This window comes from Microchirus variegatus, assembly GCF_963457635.1.
Source record: "Microchirus variegatus genome assembly, chromosome: 22".
NCBI classification, from domain to species: Eukaryota; Metazoa; Chordata; class Actinopteri; order Pleuronectiformes; family Soleidae; genus Microchirus; species Microchirus variegatus.
In genome coordinates this window covers 14471544-14492176 of record NC_139823.1, presented here as the reverse complement: position 1 = coordinate 14492176, position 20633 = coordinate 14471544, and the positions used below count along the sequence as shown (strand labels likewise).

Below are 20633 nucleotides of genomic sequence, written 5' to 3'. Positions count from 1 at the left end.
AGATAAAAGGATGAGAAATGAATGCAAATATATGGAATGGGGTCTGCATCAGAGGCTGGAGTCATAACCACCTGGGCCTGTGTGAATGTGTCTGTGTAACTGTAAGTATTTGGCTCGTCTACCTTATTTGTGAGGACCTTGAGTTTGTGTGTAGGTCCATGTTTAGTGCAACACTAAGGACAGTGCTGCCCACTCCACACTCTCTCGCATCAAATGAACCAACATTCATTCTCATCACTCTTTCCAAAGTGCTGCGAGCTTCAAACATTAGACGGCTCCCGCGAGTGAGATACGGTGGAGCGATTTGAGGTCAGACATAACAGCGAATAGTAGCCGCATCAAACAACCAGCAGGAAGCGTACCAAAGACCTCATGTGCTGCCAACATTATACTAAATTCTTTTGTATAGAGCCATTAAAAATGGCTACGCTCGCTGAATGCCCATTGTGACACTCGATGTGTCTGGGATTACTGTCTGCACGTGCAGGAATGACTGTGAGCCAGTGTTGTGTGATCTCATGTTACATAAGCTCCAGATATGTCAAATATTCATAAGGGTCTGCTAGCATTTCTATTATGGACCATGCGAACCCTACACCACTAAAAGTGTTTGTTTTCTGAGCAGTGTAACATTCTGCTGCAGCCTTTTCAGCACGGCTTGGATGCTTTTTAAGTGCCACAGTGGAAAAACCGTGCAGAAAACTGCTCCAGTCATCAAAAGGCATTGTGTATAACGAAAGTGAAGCGCAGTGCCACCTCTGCCAGGTGAAGTAAGCGTATCCCAAATACAGTAGCGAGCATGCACAGCTATCTGAGAGTGGAGCACCTGGCAGACAGTGCAAGTTGCAGATCAACAAACTAAGGCAGGTTTTGTCGCCGTACAATGCTTACACGTTTTTTCCAGACCTCTTCTCTCGTAAACACTAGAGACGGCTGCAAAAATTCAAGTAAATCAGCATTTTCCAAAATACTTAGACACACATTCATAGTCACTTAGGGTGTTACAATGCTGCACTTTCATTCATTTTCACACTGCAGTCTAGAGCGCTACATGCTTGTGCTTGGTCAGAATTTTGTGAGACTTAATTTGCCGTTCTCTGGATGGAAACATGCCAGTGTTCAGGAGATGAACATTTCCAATATGAGCGAGAAACTAGGTTATGCCGAGAAAACAATGCCACTGTATATCTGATGATGACGATGTTTCTGCACCTCTGAAGGAGAAGACATGTTCTGGAGTCAAATAATGACCTATTCACCTGACCGTCAGGTAAGCTGTTTGGTTATATACACTCTTAGAAATAAAGGTTCCAAAAGGGTTCTTCTACAAGGGCTGAAAAGGTTTTTCAAGGGTTCTTGGTAACACTTATGGTTCCAGTAAGAACCATTTTGATCCAGAGAACCCTTTAAAACCCCTTTCCCGAATAAGGGGTACTTGGTGGAACCCTCCAAAAGGGAGCCAAAAAGAGTTCTCCTATGAGGACCAGCCGAAGAACCTTATATGGTTCTACTTGGCACTTTCATTTCTAAGAGTGTAGCCCATTCAACATGTCGCTCAAAGCTGTTTCTGAAAGTGGCACTGTTTCTGTTGGTCGTACCAGTTCATGGGTAAATGCAGCTGAATACTACTTGTGAATTGTGTAAACAATGCAAACAAAGACATAGATTGTTGATTTGTGCCAGAATAGAAGATCTTATATAGGGTTTTGGAGCACGCTAGGTATGAAAGCACCCTTAAATCACCTTTCTTTTCCATGCCGAAGCTCAATTTTAACTTCAGTAGGTCGTATTGACCATCTCTACAAGCCTTAATGAATCGAGTTACTGCCATAATGATTGGCCGATTCGATATTTGTGTTCGCAAGCGGTTGAAAAAGCGTATGTCATAAAGTGGCCGTTGAGCGTATATCCTAAATGTACAACAACCAGAAGCACATCTGTTGTCCGTCCAACTGTGCGTTGAAACCAACGCCTCCGTCCTCCTCTCCAACACATCTTTGCAGCACTAGAGTATTACACCGCTCGCATCTGAAACACCATACATTATTTGCAAGGCGAACAAGCGCCAACCTCAGAGTCTGTGTACCTTTCAAACAGGCCGTGTTCAGCATCTCACAGTATTGACACATCCACCGGGCTCACATTGTCACACTCTGCTCCCTATTATTCTTTTTTTTTTTTTAGCCCTCTCTTCAGATCCGCACTGATCTCATACACCGCCCGTCTGGAATCCAGTTGATGGAAATCCATTGTGGGCGATGGGGAACTTTAATCCCTGCATCTGTGATGTTTTACTGCACCATTTGAAACGGCATTAAGTGAAATCTTTGGAGCTGTTCTCAAAACAGCCAGAGGAAAGAGACATCAAATCCTCGATGTTGCACTGATTTTTACTGCCTTTTTCCATTTGAATTGAACTACCGCATAAATACCTCCGTGCACTCCGGCGTCACGTTGTCGATACAGAATTCAGTTTGAATGCGGGCGAAATCTAATTCCTGTCAGCTGAGGTATTAACAGTTATTGCCTTTTGCATAACATCACATTTTCATTAGTGCAATAACGTTATTTACCTGCATGCTTATGAATTATTTGTAAGTCATCCTACAAGTGCTATAATAATTCTAGTCAAAGGGTGAATTCCAATTCCTTGCTTAACCCTCAATCTCAAAAATGGGACCACCCTTGGTAGCAAGGGCTACCCAGAATGCATTGCGTGTTTTCACATAATAAAGATGGCGTCGAAAGCAGTGAAGCGAGTACGCTACAAATTAAGTATTTTCTTTGTTAATAGAGATATAAAAATCATGATAACCATTGTATTATCTTAGTTTAGGCCCATATAATGGATTACTGACGTCATTGTTGCGTAACATTTATTGTTATTTTACGATCTTTTGTCAATAGCCGGCCGGTGCGGACAATTGATCGTTTGCTATCGTTTACTTTTCAATAAGCCGTGGTGTGTGGTAATGGATCGTAATAAATATTTGTATGAGTATCATCTTATGACTAACTGACAACCTAATAACTTGACTGAAATAAAATAATAAATAAATAATCGTGACGTAAATGTGTTCTTCTTCTTTTTTGGAGTTGACAGACTGAACGCAGCTTTCGCGTTATTCTGCCCCCCGCAGTCTGAAGACGTATCTGCATTTAAGGGGTGTCCCATTTCTAAGTGACAAAATAACCCTCAACACTTGGTTTTGAGGGCCAGTTAAGATTAAGGGTTGAGCTTGAGGGTTAAGATAGGAATTGGAATTGGCCCAAACATTCATAGGTACGCTGCCTGATTTTGTATCACAAACGTACAAATAACCACAAAGATATGATACTTGTAATTAAACATCCACGCTCGCCTTGTTTATTAAGAAAGCATTACTCTGCTGTCAAACCCTAACATATCCCATCTGGCTGCAGGCTCCCTGACGGCGTCATATTTCTAAGACGTGACAATAACAATTCCTCACAGTGGCATGATGAACTTTCTTGTTCTCGCTTTATTGACACGTGCACGGAATAGGACTCGAGGCCCCGCAGTCGACCGCACTGAGCTGCGAGTAATCCGGGACATAAATGACCCATCGCATTACTTACATCTGCTGTGTTAACATCTGCCTCCAATTCATCTGCGATATCTGCTGCAGGAGTCTCTTAAAAAACGCTGGGCATTTTTTCACAGCGCGCACTGAGATGTGATGTCTGACCTGTAAATAAATGGGCTGCATCTACAACGAGGACTGCACGCAGCGCTCTGCAATCACCTTCTCCTTCACGTCTCCCACGTCTTTCAAAAAAAAAAAAAGAGTGCAAATTTAAATATTGCTCATCCTGTTAAACGTTTTAAGAAATTCAAAGTGCTCGCGGACATTTTAACGTGAATTACGTGAATAAAATTAACATAAAATAACTTTTTTTATTTGATATTATTGAAAAACATGTGTGAATGATGTCCAAATAATTGATTATTGTTAAATGATTGGGTTTTTTGAGCAGGGATAATTCAATGCTTAAACTTTTCATGGACAGTTTTAGAGCTGAAACTGATAATCGATAATCGGTTTGAAGCTTTTTTCATGATCAAAACAAGATTTCTGATTGTTTTAGCTTCCTAAATGTTCATATTTTCTTTGATTCTTTGCTCCATATAACAAAGAAATCATTAAAACTGAATCAGTTTTGGTTTGTGGACAAAAACAAGACGTTCAAGAACATCGTAATTTCCAGGTTTGACAAACACTGATCAACGTTTTTTAACATTTTCTGACATTTTATGAACTAAATAATCGTTAGTTGCAGCTCTAGACAGTTTTGCGTTTTCCGTCGTACTCAAACCTGTTGGCAGGCGTCTCACTTTAATAGCACAATGTTGTAGTTGCCTCCATCTGTTTTGACATAAAACAAATTGCTTCCTGTGTGCAGCGCAGGGAAGTCACTGCTTTAACACCTCTATACTGAGAAACAGGAGCTGATATGGACTTTAATCTGTGTTTTTTCGAAAAAAAAAAAAAAACGACTGTCAAATTGTAAGTTGTACAGTGTGTGTGTCGTTTTGAAAAAAAAAAAAAAAAAAACACTTCCAGGGACTCCCAACATTAACAATACATTGCAAAGCACCATTACAGAAGCAATAAAATGAGCCATTTACCCTTTGCTGGACAGTTTTAGTTGGAAGTGTTTCACAGCGCTCTGGGCACACATTTTTATAGAACAGACTACCCATTTGGGAATCAGCAATGTGACCTGACATTAACAAAACCGAACTGGCAACAATAATTTCCCCCAGCAGCTATTGTGGAATGAATTACAAAGAAATGTCACATAATTAGTCAGGGAGGGATATCAGTTGACAAATAGAGCCAGCCATTCGCTCATATAGGACACAGAGAACATGTTTCTTTGGCCCCAGTTTGACTTGAGTGACTGAGTGAAGGTCTTGGCTCTTCCAAGAGCCAGTGTGAGGCAAATCTAATGCATATTGGCAATGAATAGTGTCCATTGATTCCACCACCTCAAACTCACTTCCTCTTCACACAGCCCCATGGGTCTGTCTTCCTCTGGGTTTTTCTTAGTGTGTGCACAAGGATTCTGATTCTGTAGGAGAATCCAACCACGCTCATGCAACTTTCATGGCTCTTCTGATAGTGCTGCATGGACACACGTTTATGATAACGGATGAATTAAAAGACAGCAGCATTCAGGACATCTCACATTAAAGAACACACGCATAACTGAGTTGACCTCAGAGCCGCGGTATTGAGCAAGAAATTGGTATGACCCGATCCTCCTCTTTGGAGAACAGAGTGGCTCAGTGTGTGTGCAGCTACACCACTATCAGTGTGAGATCTCCTGAAGAGAAATGGAGCGGTAATGTCATTTATCTATGCACTTCTGTTAATGTTGGCTCCCAGGGAAGTGCACCAAATTGAGATAAAAGCTGGTGACCAATCGAGTGTCAGCCCGCACAGTGCCTGCATGTGCCGATGACACGTAGATAAAAGCGACGGATGAGAACATGCGCTGCTGTGCCTTCAGATCCCGGTGACTCTCGTTTATCTCCGTGTTTCTGCAAAGCGTATTAGTTCGCAAACGGCTGCAAATGTTATACCAAAATCAATTCTCAGCTGGCCGGGTTTGCTTCTTTTTTTTATTATGGGTCTGGCCGTAAAAGTTAAGTGTGAGCTATAATCAAGAACGGCATGATTTTTCCAGATTTATGCCAGTGCTGAGAGCCTGTAAGTCCTGAGGTTGAGACTCGACCAGGATAGCAACACAGGGTCTCACAGAGAGCCATAAACATCCACTTTGCCCTCATGGGGCTAATATCGTCCAATCAAGATGATGGACTTCGACATAAAAACACACATAGTACCTTTCTGCAAGACATTCTTCTCATTTACATACGATATGACGTTCTTGAAATTTGACCACCAATGTTCACCTTTCAACTCCTCAAGCATCATCTCAGAGGAATGAAATTTAAGATTATTTTCATTAGATTGGCCGACCCTTTTATCCGAAGCGGAATTATAAGCGATCAACGTCGAGAGGTTACAATCTACAAGGGAACATTTAATGTTAATTGAAAACATTCCTGGAAAACTACAGCGCAGCCTTTATTAGAGTTATAGCACAATGAGAGACCATCAGGAGGAAAGATATAATAAGGAATAACAAGGTATTCTGCTGCTCTGATAGCATTAGGAAGCATGTTCCACCATCAGGGAACCGACAAATCAATATTTCTATTATTTATTAATTTGTCGGTTATCTTCTCAATCCATCAATTAATTGTTTTGTCAATAAAATGACGGGAAATTGTGAAAAATATCAAGTGTTGCACCAAAAGATGACGACATTCTTCTCATTGTCATATGTATAGAAGGATAGAAACCAGGATGCATTCATGATGAATCAGCTGAACTCACACAAACAAACAAACACACACAAACAGATTGTCAAAATAGCTGGTGGCTAATTTGCAGCCCTCAAGTCTAAAATGCCTCTTCTTCACGCCTCTCTGTTGTAGCTTTATGAGGTTTACTTGCACCTACCAACCAAACACAATACACAATCCTCAGTGGCCCCCGATATAAAAGGCATTTCATCTAATTGAACATCCTTTGAAGTGACACATACGCATTACCACTATAGATAGTAACCTACATATATTACTCCTTTTTTTCCTCTTGAGGTTTTGAAATAGCTATAAAAGGAGCCCATAGTAATAACAGTTGCTAAGCTCTGACAATAACTGTTCAGGGAGGACAGAGAAGAACAACCTTAAAATGGAAAGGCATAGAGAGTACAAAGAGAAGAAAAAAAGAAAAAAAAAATCCCATCTTACCTTGAAATCACAAATGCATGTCACCATGTTCCCAATCCTTAGACATTCGCCGTCAAACTTGCACGTGTTGGTGTCGCACAAGAAAAGGTCCGTGTCCCGGTCGTCGAAACCTGGAGGAGCAAAGCAAACGAGAGCGACGATAAGTGACTAAACGTTTCTGTGTTTTTCCGCCGCGAAGCAACTCCAACCTGCGGGGTCTCCCAGTCAGGCTCTTTCATGATGAGATTCTAGCGTTAGTCATAACACACACGGCACAGTGCACTCTTTGATCACATACCGTGCAAGACAAAAAGAGAACGCAGCACAGTGCTAATTAAGAACGGCAAACATGTATTTTAGGAATTTTAAGAATTCATTAAAAAAAACACCACACTGTAGAGAAAAATAATATTTCTAACAAGTTGGACCAAAATGTTCCAATTGTGGTCAACAGGTGTGATTGCAGAGGACTTTGAGCTGTGTACGTAAAGGTTTTCAGTTCAACCAAATCATCGTTTTAACCGATTTTTCCGCTTTTTACACTCTTAGAAATATACTTGCTAAGTAGAACCATATAAGGTTCTTCGGCTTGTCCTCATAGGAGAACCCTTTTTGGCTTCAGGTAGAACCTTCTCATAAAGGTTCCATCTGGAACCCTTTTGGAGGGTTCCACCAAGAACCCTTTTAAAAGCCTTTATTCAGGAAAGCAGTTTTAAAGGGTTCTCTGGATCAAAATGGTTCTTACTGGAACCATTAGTGTTACCTTTTCTCGAAGAAAGGGTTTTTCAGAAGCAAATGGTTCCAGGCAGAACCTCAGCCCTTGTAGAAGGACCGTTTTGGAACCCTTATTTCTAAGAGTGTATGGTGGCTACTTTTGCTGTTGTAACGTGTTATTCTTGCAATGACTTACAAAAACAACTCTACTGTCTAACTCCATGAAATAAAGTTATGCAGACTGCTGCCGGATCAGCTCATGGGAGCCAGTGTGAATAATGGTTACTCCACAGGGTGCTGAGCTTAGAGGTGCATTCATTACTTCTGCAAACACACATGCAGACCACTAAACCAAATGCCTGCTAATGATGTGTGCGAGGAACCATGAAAATGTCAACACTTCTGCAGTATACTAAACATATTCTTACAGTTACGCACACCTACGCACAGATAATCACGTAAACGTTAGGTCACGGAAATACACTTCACTAATTTTATCAGTTCTATCATTCATACAACATTCTTTAGTTGTTTTTTTATATATTTTCAAAAGTGTAATTAATGTTGTTATTGCAAGATTTCACCGGAATAGCATGACATTTACTGAGCGACTTTTTCCATTTGTCTGATAAACAGGCTGTTGGCTTTTAAATGCTTTTAAAAGTACCCACTATGGGTCGACCTCTGCTTTGCATTCTTCTCCACACATTTATCCAGGTTGTTCAATGTCATGTTTGTCCGTCTAAATCAAGGCTAACTCCTGGGGCGTTGTCCTGGAAAAGCAAAACCTGGGACATGATCCGATTCAAGCTGCGTTAGGGATCTCAAATGACTCCAACAAAGCATCCAGAATCAAATCAAAGAGTCACATGGACTATAGACTGAGCTCAAGGCCATTAGTCTACCTGAACTGATTGTTTACAAAAAAAAAGAGAGAAACCTGAATGTGCTCGCAGGCATTTGCATTTCAAAGAACATACGTCTAAACTGCAGCTCACGCGGAGCAGCGAATGTTCCCTGTTGAGTCATTTTCAGTCGTCTCGCGGAGAAAAACATCACAGATAGCGAGGTGAGAGATGTAATGATGTTTGCCGTGTAAATTCAAATTACTTTTGAAAAGTCAAACTCATCACAGTAGAATACTCAGGGATATTTAAATTTGTCAGCCTAATTTATGGAGCGTATTCCAAGCAGCATTATTAGTTTTTTTTATTGAAAAGGTTACAGCGACAACAGGGAATTTCATTATATAAAAAATAGCAAAAACATGTACCTGTTGTTTGGTTGATAACTTATTATTTTAATCCCATGTGTTTTGGGAAGTGTAGTCCCAAAAGAAAACCCAATGAACTCAATGTGCTGGATGTACACTCTTAGAAAGAAAAGTGCTACGTAGAACCATATAAGGTTCTTCGACTTATCCTCATAGGAGAACCCTTTTTGGCTCCAGATAGAACCATTTATAAAGCTTCCACCTGGAACCTTTAGTGTAACCAAGAACCCTTTAAAAACCCTTTGTTCGTGAAAGGGTTTTTAAAGGGTTCTCTGGATCAAAATGGTTTTTACTGGAACTATTAGTGTTACCAAGAACACAGTAAATATTCCAATGAACGATAGAACAATTGTAATCTGTATTGATCCATGTAATGCGTTACATACTCAGCGTGAAGTTGACACATATTTTTAGCAGCAACATCACTGATCAGATGACTTGGAGATACAATAGAGCTACAAGGCATCATATTAACTCTATGAGTGTGACCTTCTGATGAGGGAAAATAGTAAAACTGAAGATACATTCTTTTACAAACACTGCACTTTGGCTTTGTTAGTTTTAAATATTGATTTTTAGTTAACCAGTGGTTAAATAGTGTAAGTTAATGAAAATTCTAAAGGTCCAGAAGGCACGCTACACAATTGTAATTTGAAACTGAGAATAAACATCAAAGATTCTCATCTTTCAAGAGTTCAGAGATGAATAACGTGGGGTTTGTTGCTTTGTCTAACTGTGTGTGGTTTGTGGCCATGTGAGAAATTGTTTTAATCTGAAAATCTGCACACAAAAAAAAGGCAGATTTCTGATATCAGTATGTATTTTGTAGAGGAACACATTTTGTTTTGTTATTTCCAAGATGTCACTATCAATCATATAATAATGCCAATATTATTATAATATTACAGTTTAACCATGTATTTTATGTTAAATAACTACAAATAAAAATGAAACACAAATAATGCCTAATATGAAGTATTTACTGCATTGAACATTTTTTGGTATTGATGAAATATTTGGCCTATTTTACGGAAGGCACCATCTTCATCAACATCAACGTTTTGCTGGCGATCAGCACTTCACGAGGTAGGTACGACATCACCGTCTTGACTCGAGGACACTTCAGCAGCATGTTTTGTCGCACTTTAACATCCTTCCAACTCCATGTCAGCAGGTTTTTTCCCTCTGTGTTCCAGTCCTGCCAGGTCAAGGTTTTCACCTCATTTCAATAGCATTCATTAACCAATCTAAGTCCGTGAGAACACAATCATAAAAGCCACTGAAACGAATCACGGTCACTTATGAAGAAAGAGCTTTAAGATCACCGTTGCGTTCTCCGTATCAGGTGTTAAAGGCGCCAGTGACACAAAACCCTTACAAGTGCTGAAACTCAAAAAGAACCACATAAAAAATGTGACATTTGCCCCTGCAGACTCTTTAGCAGTTACACTTAATCCCACAAAAAAAAATCCACAGTAATATTCTCTGTTAGTAGAAGTCTTATTACAATGGACACTTAGATTCACAACCTTGCAGCCCAACTACAATAATCAGCGGTCCCTCTCCACTTAAAAGGCCACCTTGGCTCATGACAACATATCCAGCAATGATACCCCATGGAGGGACGAGCCCATTCTGAAACAAACCTGCTATTTGCCGTGATCCTGAACGACCTAAAGCGCAAGCAAACATACAGTCATCAAGCCAGAGACGGTGATACGAGAGGTCTCAGAGTGCACGCATGAAACAAAGCTCTGAGACCTAAAATTGTTACCCAGGCAACGAGTATCCTCACTGGAAGGAAGAAGTGTTTTATGTAAACAAATCATTCTGGCTCATAGGGATGGATGTTTCAAGCAAGAATACCATCCGACGGTAACTGGGGATTATCTGAGAAGCACTCGTTAAAACAGCTGGTAGAATCTTTGTAGGAGTTTGTTTGTTTTCATGCTTTTAAGATACGAATTTGACAGTGTGATACCCAAGTTTTATGGACATCAGGCTGTGGGGAAAAAAAAAACAAATTCAAATCAAAAGGAAAGAGGGAGAATGTGACTTCCTCTCATGCCATCAAACTGTCTTTTTTTTTTAGCAAGAGACAGATGTGAAGTTTGGGAATCAGTAAACAAGACTAAAACAACCCAACTTTGGAGACAGTTTTCCCCTGATGGACAATTACAGATATGAATAGGAGTAAAAGCACTTTATCCACACTAACATCACACAAATAGATGTCTTCTGCAAAGTGTTCAGGGTGTAAGCGACATATCAGTTTTTGTTGTGGATATCAAGCCTCTGAGAGACACAAGCATGAAACGTAATGAAATAAGCGTCCAAGACGTTCTCTTCTCAGAAGGGCCAACAGTGTTTCAAAGAATACCAATTAGTTATACAACAATGATTGCCTACAAGAAAATACAAATATAGATTTACAGTAGCGGTGCTACCTAAGAGGCCATTTTTCATCCTGTCACGCAACGCTAAGGGAATACAAGATTGTGAAAATGGTATTACTTTACCGATAATAGATTACACGCAATCTCCTTGACAAGAAAATTAGTTTTCATTATCCTAAGGATTGTATGTCTTTCAAACACAACATTTCTACAGTCCTTTATTAACGGATTCCCTTAAAGCTGCAGGGAACAGGATCACCTGGAACCAAGCACCCGATCGCTGATCGCCGCGTTTGCACCGCGTGGAACCTTTTCGTAAGTCTTATTTTGAGTTTCAATTCGGAATAATACCAAAATAACCGGGCCCCAGACGTGTGTTTTGTTGCTTTTATCTGCAAACTCTCTTTTAAACTCCTTTCCTTAGGGTTTCTTTGCAGAATAGGCAGTCACTGGATGAGGAATCTCTCCACCAAAAAGAGCCAATAGGAGCACCTCGCTCTCTCTCAGTGAACTGCCCTGTGATTGGTCCCTTTGCCAAGGGTGAAAATAGAGCTGGAGGAAGTGCAGAAGTCAAATTCTCTCTCTGATCACTTGATTTACATTATACTAAAACACTATTGTGGCCATTATAGAATCATTGATGAATAAAATTAAAAATATCCGACTGTAACTTTAAGATTTTTAATATTTACATGTATTTTAGTGAGCTGTGGGCTTTTGTTGTTGTTCAACAGTGCCTTTTAAATACTCTATTCCACAACTACTTTGACCTCTGGGTTAATCTGAAGAAAACTGTGTTCCCTGTTGAGCAGCTAACAACACCAGCCCCGGCTATTCTGCACACAAGAGATTTTTTTGGCTTCAACATCCAAATCCACACCAGCCAACACAGTTGAACTTTTACTGTCATCGATTCAGGGCTAAGAAATCGAATTTGACAACTACAGTATGGTTGTTTGAGGAAAAAAAAAAAAGACAAAAGAAAAAAGTGCAAAAGAAAAGAAATTCAGAAAAGTAGAAAAAGTCAATGTTGCAAAACTGTTTGCCACGTTGTTTACAGCACATGGGCTTAGATTTCCACAACTTTAAATCATGTCAAAACAAAATCCCTTCAGTATGAATTACCTTCGATGATGAGCGTTCCAAGAACTATAATCAACCTCAGACATAAATCAGCGATAACAGTCAGAGGCTCTTTGATGGAAACAAGTTTTGGAAACACATTATATCAAAGAAGTCGAAAACAAGTCGAGATATATTTGTTATATGATGATAAATACTGGAGCGCCATCAAAACCGTTAAATGCAGCCTGATTCAAACCAGAGTCTTAAAAAAGCAACTCTGAGGTTGACATCTCTATATATTAATGTGTGGAAAAGGAATGTGTACACTGGGTTTTCTGGAGACTTCACTGTGCCTTTCTGTACGACAGTTAACCAACTCTGAACACGTCAAAGGAGCGCAGTGAAAGCACAAGGTGCCAAGAGAAGCCGAGAGGAAATACTGTGTGGCAGCAAAGCATTTACTTTGTACAGGAAAGATATAGAAGAGAGCGGGCCAGGTGTCCACTGTGAGCTAAAAATGATGTAGGAACTCGGCTTTAGCTTAAGAATATCTTTAATCTGTAATCATTTGTATTGTATATTGTATTATCCCCATCTGTGGGTTAACTGCATAACAACCCCCTGTCCGTCACAGTGTTTATCCGATGTTACCCAACTTTTTTTTTACCTCATACTAACAGCTTTAAAATCATGTTGATTTCTCGCTGACTGAAGGTTAAATTGATGTTCTTTCCTTCCAACTCTGCACCTACAGCTCTATTCTTACCTAATACAAGTTTCTGTGCCGCAGATGCACCCATGGTAAATTGCCGTGGGAATAATACACAACTCCTTTTATGGACATCCTGGGGGTGTGTGTTTATCGGTCGCATATTCAGGCTTTAAAAATGCAGTTGTTTTTTTGTCTTCTTCTGTGTTGTTGAGTCAAAGTAATGATTCATTGTATATCGCTGTTTTTAGCAGCGATATAAAGTAGCAATAATTGTACAGAAGTCACAAAAATAGACCGTTTTTCTTCTCTTTTTGTTCCTAAAAACGAGTCAATTGAACTTTGAACTGTGCTGTTTTTCCAAATTTTACAAATTCAATCCCATTTTAAACATTTTGCGTACTTTTTGCTCAGGTGTGTTTAATATGGTTGGTGAAAATGGAAAAAAGACACTCTATATTGCACATTCTTATACCCTCTGTATATACTGTACGTTTTAACATAGTAAATGCTTATCGGCCAGAATCAGGTCAAATGAGTTCAAGAGTAAAACCATTCTCACTTCAGTTAAATTAAAAATATATATACTGTATATCTGCTTTCATTATGGCACGTTTATACAGTGACAACAGATCCAGTAAAGGTTAAAAAGTGTTGCTTTACATCATTAAAAACACAAAAGGTATGCTGGTATATATGTATATGTAGTTAAATTTACATGACAACGTTAATTGCTACATCAAGAATTACCAATATAGATTTGTTATTTATTTTCTTGTCAGATAATGTTTTATCTTGTCGTTCTTTGATTACACGTTAGCGTAACCAAACCTTGTTCAAATGCTAAACGTTAGCGTGTGCTCCGTGACACTTGGTGCTGTAGCGCAGCTCGAGTTGCAACTGTGTCAGAGGCCAGGGGAAGCTTACACTTCCTGTTCTTGCCCGGTGTTCCAGCAGGAAATTACAGTAAACTGAATAATTAACGAAAACAAGCTGGCAAACATCAAATATTGAAAAGGTAATGTTTATAAGCTAACGATTAAGATGGCAAGCAAAGCTCTTACTTGTCTGAGGAGAGAGCTTGTCAGCCAAATGCATCTCCTCCTACCTACCTGGAATTTCCCAACACTAAGAAGTACAAAGAGTCCTTACCCTCTGTTTTAAGCATTGTGCTGATCAATAATTAAGTAGGTTAAATTAATAATGAAGGCTGAACAACCACAGTGGTGAGACATCCTTTCTTGACCTCTCTGATGCTGGGGCCTTTATTCTTTTACTCTGCAACAGGTTTTTAAATGTTGTCGTGGATGGCATGAAGAGTTTAGCTCTTATTCTGTTTCCTGACATTAATTTGGGATAACGTCTGGAGAATTTGGACCAGATTTCCTCAACCTATGGATTGGTTAATTAATCATTAACAACAGATTAAAGCTGGAGTGGGCACCTAAAAACACACAAAAACAATCATCTGTTGCATTCAAACCATTGTCAAAGTACTTCACACACTGCCAACTAAGCCTCTCTGTGTATTTGTTTCAATAAAGTAGTGTTTACATCTCGTGTACCCCAGCTATATTCCCATGCTGCAAACAGGAAGTTTGATGTCAAAACACACGCAACAGCAATATTGCGCTAGTAAAGCCCACAGAAACTGCACAAAAAACCCTGGTATTCAGTAGTTTGACGGGATAAACACTTCATGTCTAATGCTGTTGTAAGGACATCTATCTATCTATCTATCTATCTATCTATCTATCTATCTATCTATCTATCTATCTCTATCTATCTATCTATCTATCTATCTATCTATCTATCTATCTATCTATCTAGTCAGGTATTACATGACACAGAACACTTTTTCTGGACGGACAAACGATGACATGAGCTCACACAGACACTATCCACAGGTTTTACTGTCAGATGTTTGGCTCGACTTCTTCTGCAGAACTCTACAAAAATGTAAATCTCATAACTCACCATCTGAGGGATGACATTTTTTTGATGCTTGAAAAGAAATCAAATATAGGTTTCGTTTTGAAATGGCAACCCTTAGTTAATCATTTGTCTGGGATTCTGTGCATTCCTACATACAGTACAGCGCCTGCATAGACAATCTCCTGAGAAACGTCTAGACTCCAGTGAGCGTCTGAAAGCATCTTTCGCTCTCCATTTCAAAAGGCAGCAGATGAAAACACACCGTATTAGCTTAAACAACTTTTCAAAACAAGAAATCAAAGACTAACTTTTCATACCCTTTTGACCGGAACCTTGCCAACGCTGCCTCATCAAAAACAACTCTCCGCTTCTCTGCTTCTGTTTTTCCGTGTCTTTTTAGTGATTCTGTTTTCTGGCCCGATGCGGCGAACCTGCAGCACTTTTGACCTCTCCGTTGACAAAAAGCAGATGGGCGATTCTCTCCAGACCACTTGTAATCCTCCGTTTGATGAGATTAACAGGTGGCTTTGCATTTCCAGTGCTTCACAGTCCTTAACTTTAACACCTATTAAAGCATCGCACGGCCTTTCAGAGTCAACTAAAGTATGGGAACGGGTGAAGAAAGGACTGTGGTCTATAGTCACAGTCATTTCCTGAGGTATATTGTGGCGTAAATGAAGTGTTGGTAGACTGAAACAGTCAAAACTGTGTTGAAATATTCGACTTGGCGAGAGCGGAACATTAATATTCTGAGCAGTGTTTTCGACAGTTGATGAAAACAATGTCAAAATGACATGAGCTGAGTGTAGGCAACAGAACACCTACAGTTTAAAAGATAACAGAGCAGCGAGGGGGCACCAATGGTTTTGACTCTGACAATCACACAGAACGTTGTTATTTGAATACAAAGAGCTAGCCTGTTGGCTCGAAAAAACTCAAGACTGCATTTATCACGGTTTTCATGTATATGTTTGAATACGACTATGGAGTCACTCAAGGTGATGAACATATAGACATTTATTACAATTCCTTTCCTTTCTGGCAGATATCACTGATTTAGAGCATATGTTCAGTAACATGGGTCCTGGGTCTGGTTGTGTTTACAACTTGCAGTGCACTAAATTTAACAAAGAGTGATGGATTAAATGTCCTATTGATGCCATTGCTCATAAAATGTCCCATCAGAGCCAATTCATTGGCTAAAAATATGAATCCGTCGACATCTCTTTGGTATAACCTTTACCTTACAAAGGCTACATCATCATTAAATGCCATTACGTCGCCTTGAAGGTTCGAAAACAAACAGTTCGGCCACTGCTGAGAACGCTGTGTCGTATTGTAATCTCGGGGTCAGCGAGCTCTCTTAAAAATGAGTAGCAGTGCATCAACTGTTCCAGAGGGGGCGCTGTGCTTCTGAGAGCTGGTGTGCGGATTACGTCACTACCAGGTATTGGCCAATCAAAGGACAGTTGGGAAAGCTCTCACCAATCACAACACAGTTCTGTCTTCTGGGGGTGAGATTTCAGTCTGAAACAGCACGACTGATGAGAGCTTCAGTGAGGAGAGATTTCTGTTGGCTCATTTACAGGTTTTTGACCATAAAAACAAGTTAATGTATTCGAGAAGATCTCCATAACTCACATTTATATGTGATAGGACCACTCTATGGGAGCTTTAACGCTACAACTGAAAGTTTGATTTGGTATGGTATGTATTTATTTTTCCATTAGGAATAGAACGAAAATAACCTAACTGCACCATTATGAAAACACGGCATAAAAGTACAAATACGCCTCCTTTTGAAGTAATTGCCAAAACTATACAAATAAATTATTACATTATTACTGTTACAATCTTTTGGCACACTGCTGCAGAACTCTACAAACGTAAATCTCATAACTCACCATCGATGGAATGGTTATTTTTCATGATGCTTGAAAAGAAATCAAATATATGTGTAAGGGATCTGAGATCACATCGTTTTGAAATGGCAACCCTTGATTAATCATTTGTCTGGGCTTCCTTTTGAGTGGCTGGTGCGTATATTGATTCGTCTGTCACTTGTCTGTCTATGTTTCTCTGCTCCTTCACAGTTCCACGATTTGTACAGAAAGCTCTGTCTAATGTGAAGGCTACTCAGACGTGGGTTTATTTGTGTGTGCCTCTTTTGTTTGTTTGTTTGTTTGTTATTTTTTTCTATATGGAATTTTTTAACCCTGAACTACTGGATCTGGACATTGCAATTCAAAAAATCACACATTCACTCATAAAAGAATGTGATGTTTTAGTCAAAAGCTTTGCGTAAATGCCAGGTTCCCGCATTCAGACGTAACCGCAAAACACTATTTCTTTGTAAAAAAAAAAAAACATAGGCTAGTAGTGCATCTTTAGTACTGAGGACATACCCTCTGCAGTTTCTCCTTAGCGGCCAAATCGGCCCTGGCAAACACAATGGCAGTCTTTGTCCGTTTTAGTCCGAGTTAAATTATTTAATTCAATATTCATTCAAAGGCGCCATTGCTGCTAAAACTAGTCCTCCATCATCACAACACTGCTGCTTGTGATTACAAGTCAATCGACACTGAATTCCTCACCAAACTTTCACTGAATTCTGGCGTTGTTTAAGGACAAGACGTGAAGGAAGACGTCAACAAACAAAGGACGACAGTTAATCCCAGCTGGATTATCAGTACTTCTATTATTACTATCCTTATTATTATGTATGAATGGGCAATAGCTTGTATGACTCCATACAATGCTTGGAACTTTTCAGTAATAAACAATAACCTTGTCCTGATGAGGCATTTCTGAAGGTGTTCGAAGTAACGATTAGCATTCAAATTATGGGTTGGATTAGATTAAGTTAGGCATTATTTGTTTATGGTCCAGTGTATGGTTTTTGGTTAGACTGTCCGAAAAAATTGAAGACAACAAAGTGTCCTAACAAGAATAGCTCCGTGTGTGTGTGTGTGTGTGTGTGTGTGTGTTGTTGTCAGTATATGCACTTAAGCTTCCTCAAGGCGTGTTGGATAAAAGCCTTCGCCGAAATGCCTGTGAGAGTATGTCAGGAAGTGGGGGAGGCAGCAGGCAAATGTGTTATTTGGACGGGGCTCGCTACCATTATTGATCATTACAGGCGAATCATCACCGCCATCAACAGCTACAGCAGCGGAAAAGGCGAGTGCGCGGCACAGACGAGCGTATGGAGGTCAGAACGCTCAAAGTGTGCGAGTGTGTGCGAATCAGGGAAATATGACACATTTAACAGATGATCTCATTCGTCACTTCCATTGGCATTTGCTGGGGATTCTTGAGAAAGAATCTTCTCTTGAACAAGTTTTAAGTGGAATACGAAGCAGCATTAAAAACGTCACACACACACACACTGTTTTCTGAATATCATTACATATGATCTCAAGCACTCGTTTAATCCAGCCTCTACCATGGCACTCGATGAGGAAACAAATGAACTCCGTCATCCTCATATCGTGATAAGCGCTGTCAGTTTTGCACATTTTGGACTGTGGTCACTAGTTCTTAGTGTGTTATTGTTGTAGCATTTCATGCTTTAGGGTTTAATGTCATGTCCATGCCTGTATTTTAATGCATTCTTTACATTTTAGTGTGTTTTAGGGCAGATGCAATATTCATCTATTTGTTTTCATTCTGTGTTAATTGCTACTCTATGAATGGCATCAACAACAAAATGGACAATCTGAAATCCCAAAAGCTAACATACAGACCTATGAATAAATCATAAAAGAAATGTTAACATAATGAAATCATAATCGAGCCTGTAATCATACTAAATAGCATTGTAAAACTTTGATTTTACGAAAGAGACATCCCCGTCTAATGTGATTGGCATTAGAGGAAAGTTCACAGTTAATTCCTCTTTAAATTCCTTGCATCTGCATCTCAGTGTGGACGGATCCGTCTGTGATCCGTGTGATAGATCATTAAAATATTCCCCCCTTTTCTCTCGTCCATGTAGGCTGCAGCCTGCAGGCCTAACTCGGTCTCCGCTTTCTTGCTGTCATGACTCTGGAGGGCTTCGGATGTGTGGCTGTTTGCGAGCTACAATATCAATACTTGTAGTGACCGTGAGTGTGTGGAATCGGCTGGGAGCTATTTTAAGGATTCAGACTTGGACAGGAGGCAGCAGGGATACATGGCGGCACAGTCTCGGGCTGATTTACAAAAGGGAGGCGAGAGAGGCGTTGAGTTCTGCAGCTCCTGTGTGTGTGTGTCCTCTCTATCCACCGCCTCAGGCTCAGAGGAGAGGAAGCAAGTTTACAGCACGGTGGCCAATCATTTATATGGCAAATCAGCCTATAAAACTGGATTTCAATCGGATTAATTATAGCATTTAGAGTAAAACCAGTGTATAAAACAAGATCTGTTTAAGTTGGATTTAAAAAATGCAGCTTTAACGTGATGTCACGTTGGTCTGGTGACATTGATTCCCTGCTCCATGTGTTTTTTTTTAAAACAATCATCATTGTTGCTGCCTTCACTTTGATCCTTTTCCCTGTCAGCTGCGCTATTTGGACTCAATGTTGAATCGCTGTCAAAGTCAACCCTGAATCCGCATCAAGCAACCCTTTCCAAGAACTCTGCATCTCTCCTCTCATCATGTGGCTTCGTTATATCTGCAGCCAAAAACGCTCCGGAGCAGCAGCAGCAGCTCATGCATGGTCACACACACACAAAAAACAACAACAACAACTAGAAGAAGAGGCTGCAACTCTGCCTCTTAAGACACGACTCTCACCGGAGCAGTTCCAACCGGTCGGCGTCTGGCAGTCGCTGAGGGAGGAAGGGAACGCGCGCAGCTGCTCCACAGGTAAAGTGGCGAGGAAGGAGACGAGGGTGATCCGGAGCCAGCCTCCCGCCGCCCCGCTCCACTGGCGCAGCCGCCGCGGCTCCGCGCGCGGTGCCGGCGCCGCCGCCGCCGCCTGCACGGACATGTCTCAGTGGCCCCCGACAGCGGCACAGCAGAGGAGGCTCAAGAGGAACAGACGCGCAACTCCAATCCCAACAGGTTCAGCGGGGCGCCTACACGCCGACAGCACACCATTTTCCGAGCGACACCGTGCGCCCCATGTAGCAGTGCCCCGTGCAAGACCGACCAAATTGGGTTCCGCCCGATCCAGGGGAGAGAGGACGACGCTGCTGCTGCTGCTGCTGCTGCTGCTGCTGCTGCGGCAAGAGAGAAACTGCCGAGAGGGTGTCGATGAGCGATGGAGGAGGAAGAGGAGGAGGAGGAGGAGGGTAACTGTGCGGGATGGAGTCAGGGAGGGGGGTTAAAAAAAAATAAAAAAAAGTTATCCAGGCAGGAAGGAAGACTTGCGAGGAGAGGAGGATGCTGGAGAATGATGAGGAGGAAGGAGGGGAGAGAGAGAAAAGACGGGCTAATAAAGAAGGAGGTGGTGAAAAGTGTGAAAGTGAGAGGATGCAGCCAGAGAGAGAGTATCCCGAGTGCAGGGGGTTTTTTTTTTGGAGACGCAGATGAGCGGTAGAATCCACGGATGAGACGAGTGGCTCTCTGTAGCGCGCGCGGACCGGAGAGGTTCTCCGTTTACTTTGAGCGTGTGCGCAGACAGAGTCGCAACCAGTAGGTTTCTCTCTCTCTCTCGGTCTCTCTCTCTGTCTCTCCCTCTCTCACCAGCAGCTGGTTATGATCACGTGGAATATGATGCCAAGAGGGAG

General features: G+C 40.8%; 1 protein-coding gene across 1 annotated transcript in view; it reads right to left on the bottom strand.

The window, feature by feature from the left end:
• The window catches only part of tmeff2a (transmembrane protein with EGF-like and two follistatin-like domains 2a), a gene marked incomplete at its 5' end in the record, with an annotated part of 121967 nt that extends 102076 nt beyond the window's left edge, over positions 1-19891 (bottom strand). Inside the window, 2 exons of the mRNA XM_083908698.1 lie at positions 6851-6960; positions 19696-19891. Coding sequence (XP_083764824.1) covers positions 6851-6960; positions 19696-19891 — 306 coding nt within the window. The remainder of the gene's footprint in view (positions 1-6850; positions 6961-19695) is intronic.
• Positions 19892-20633: the final 742 nt, after the last annotated feature.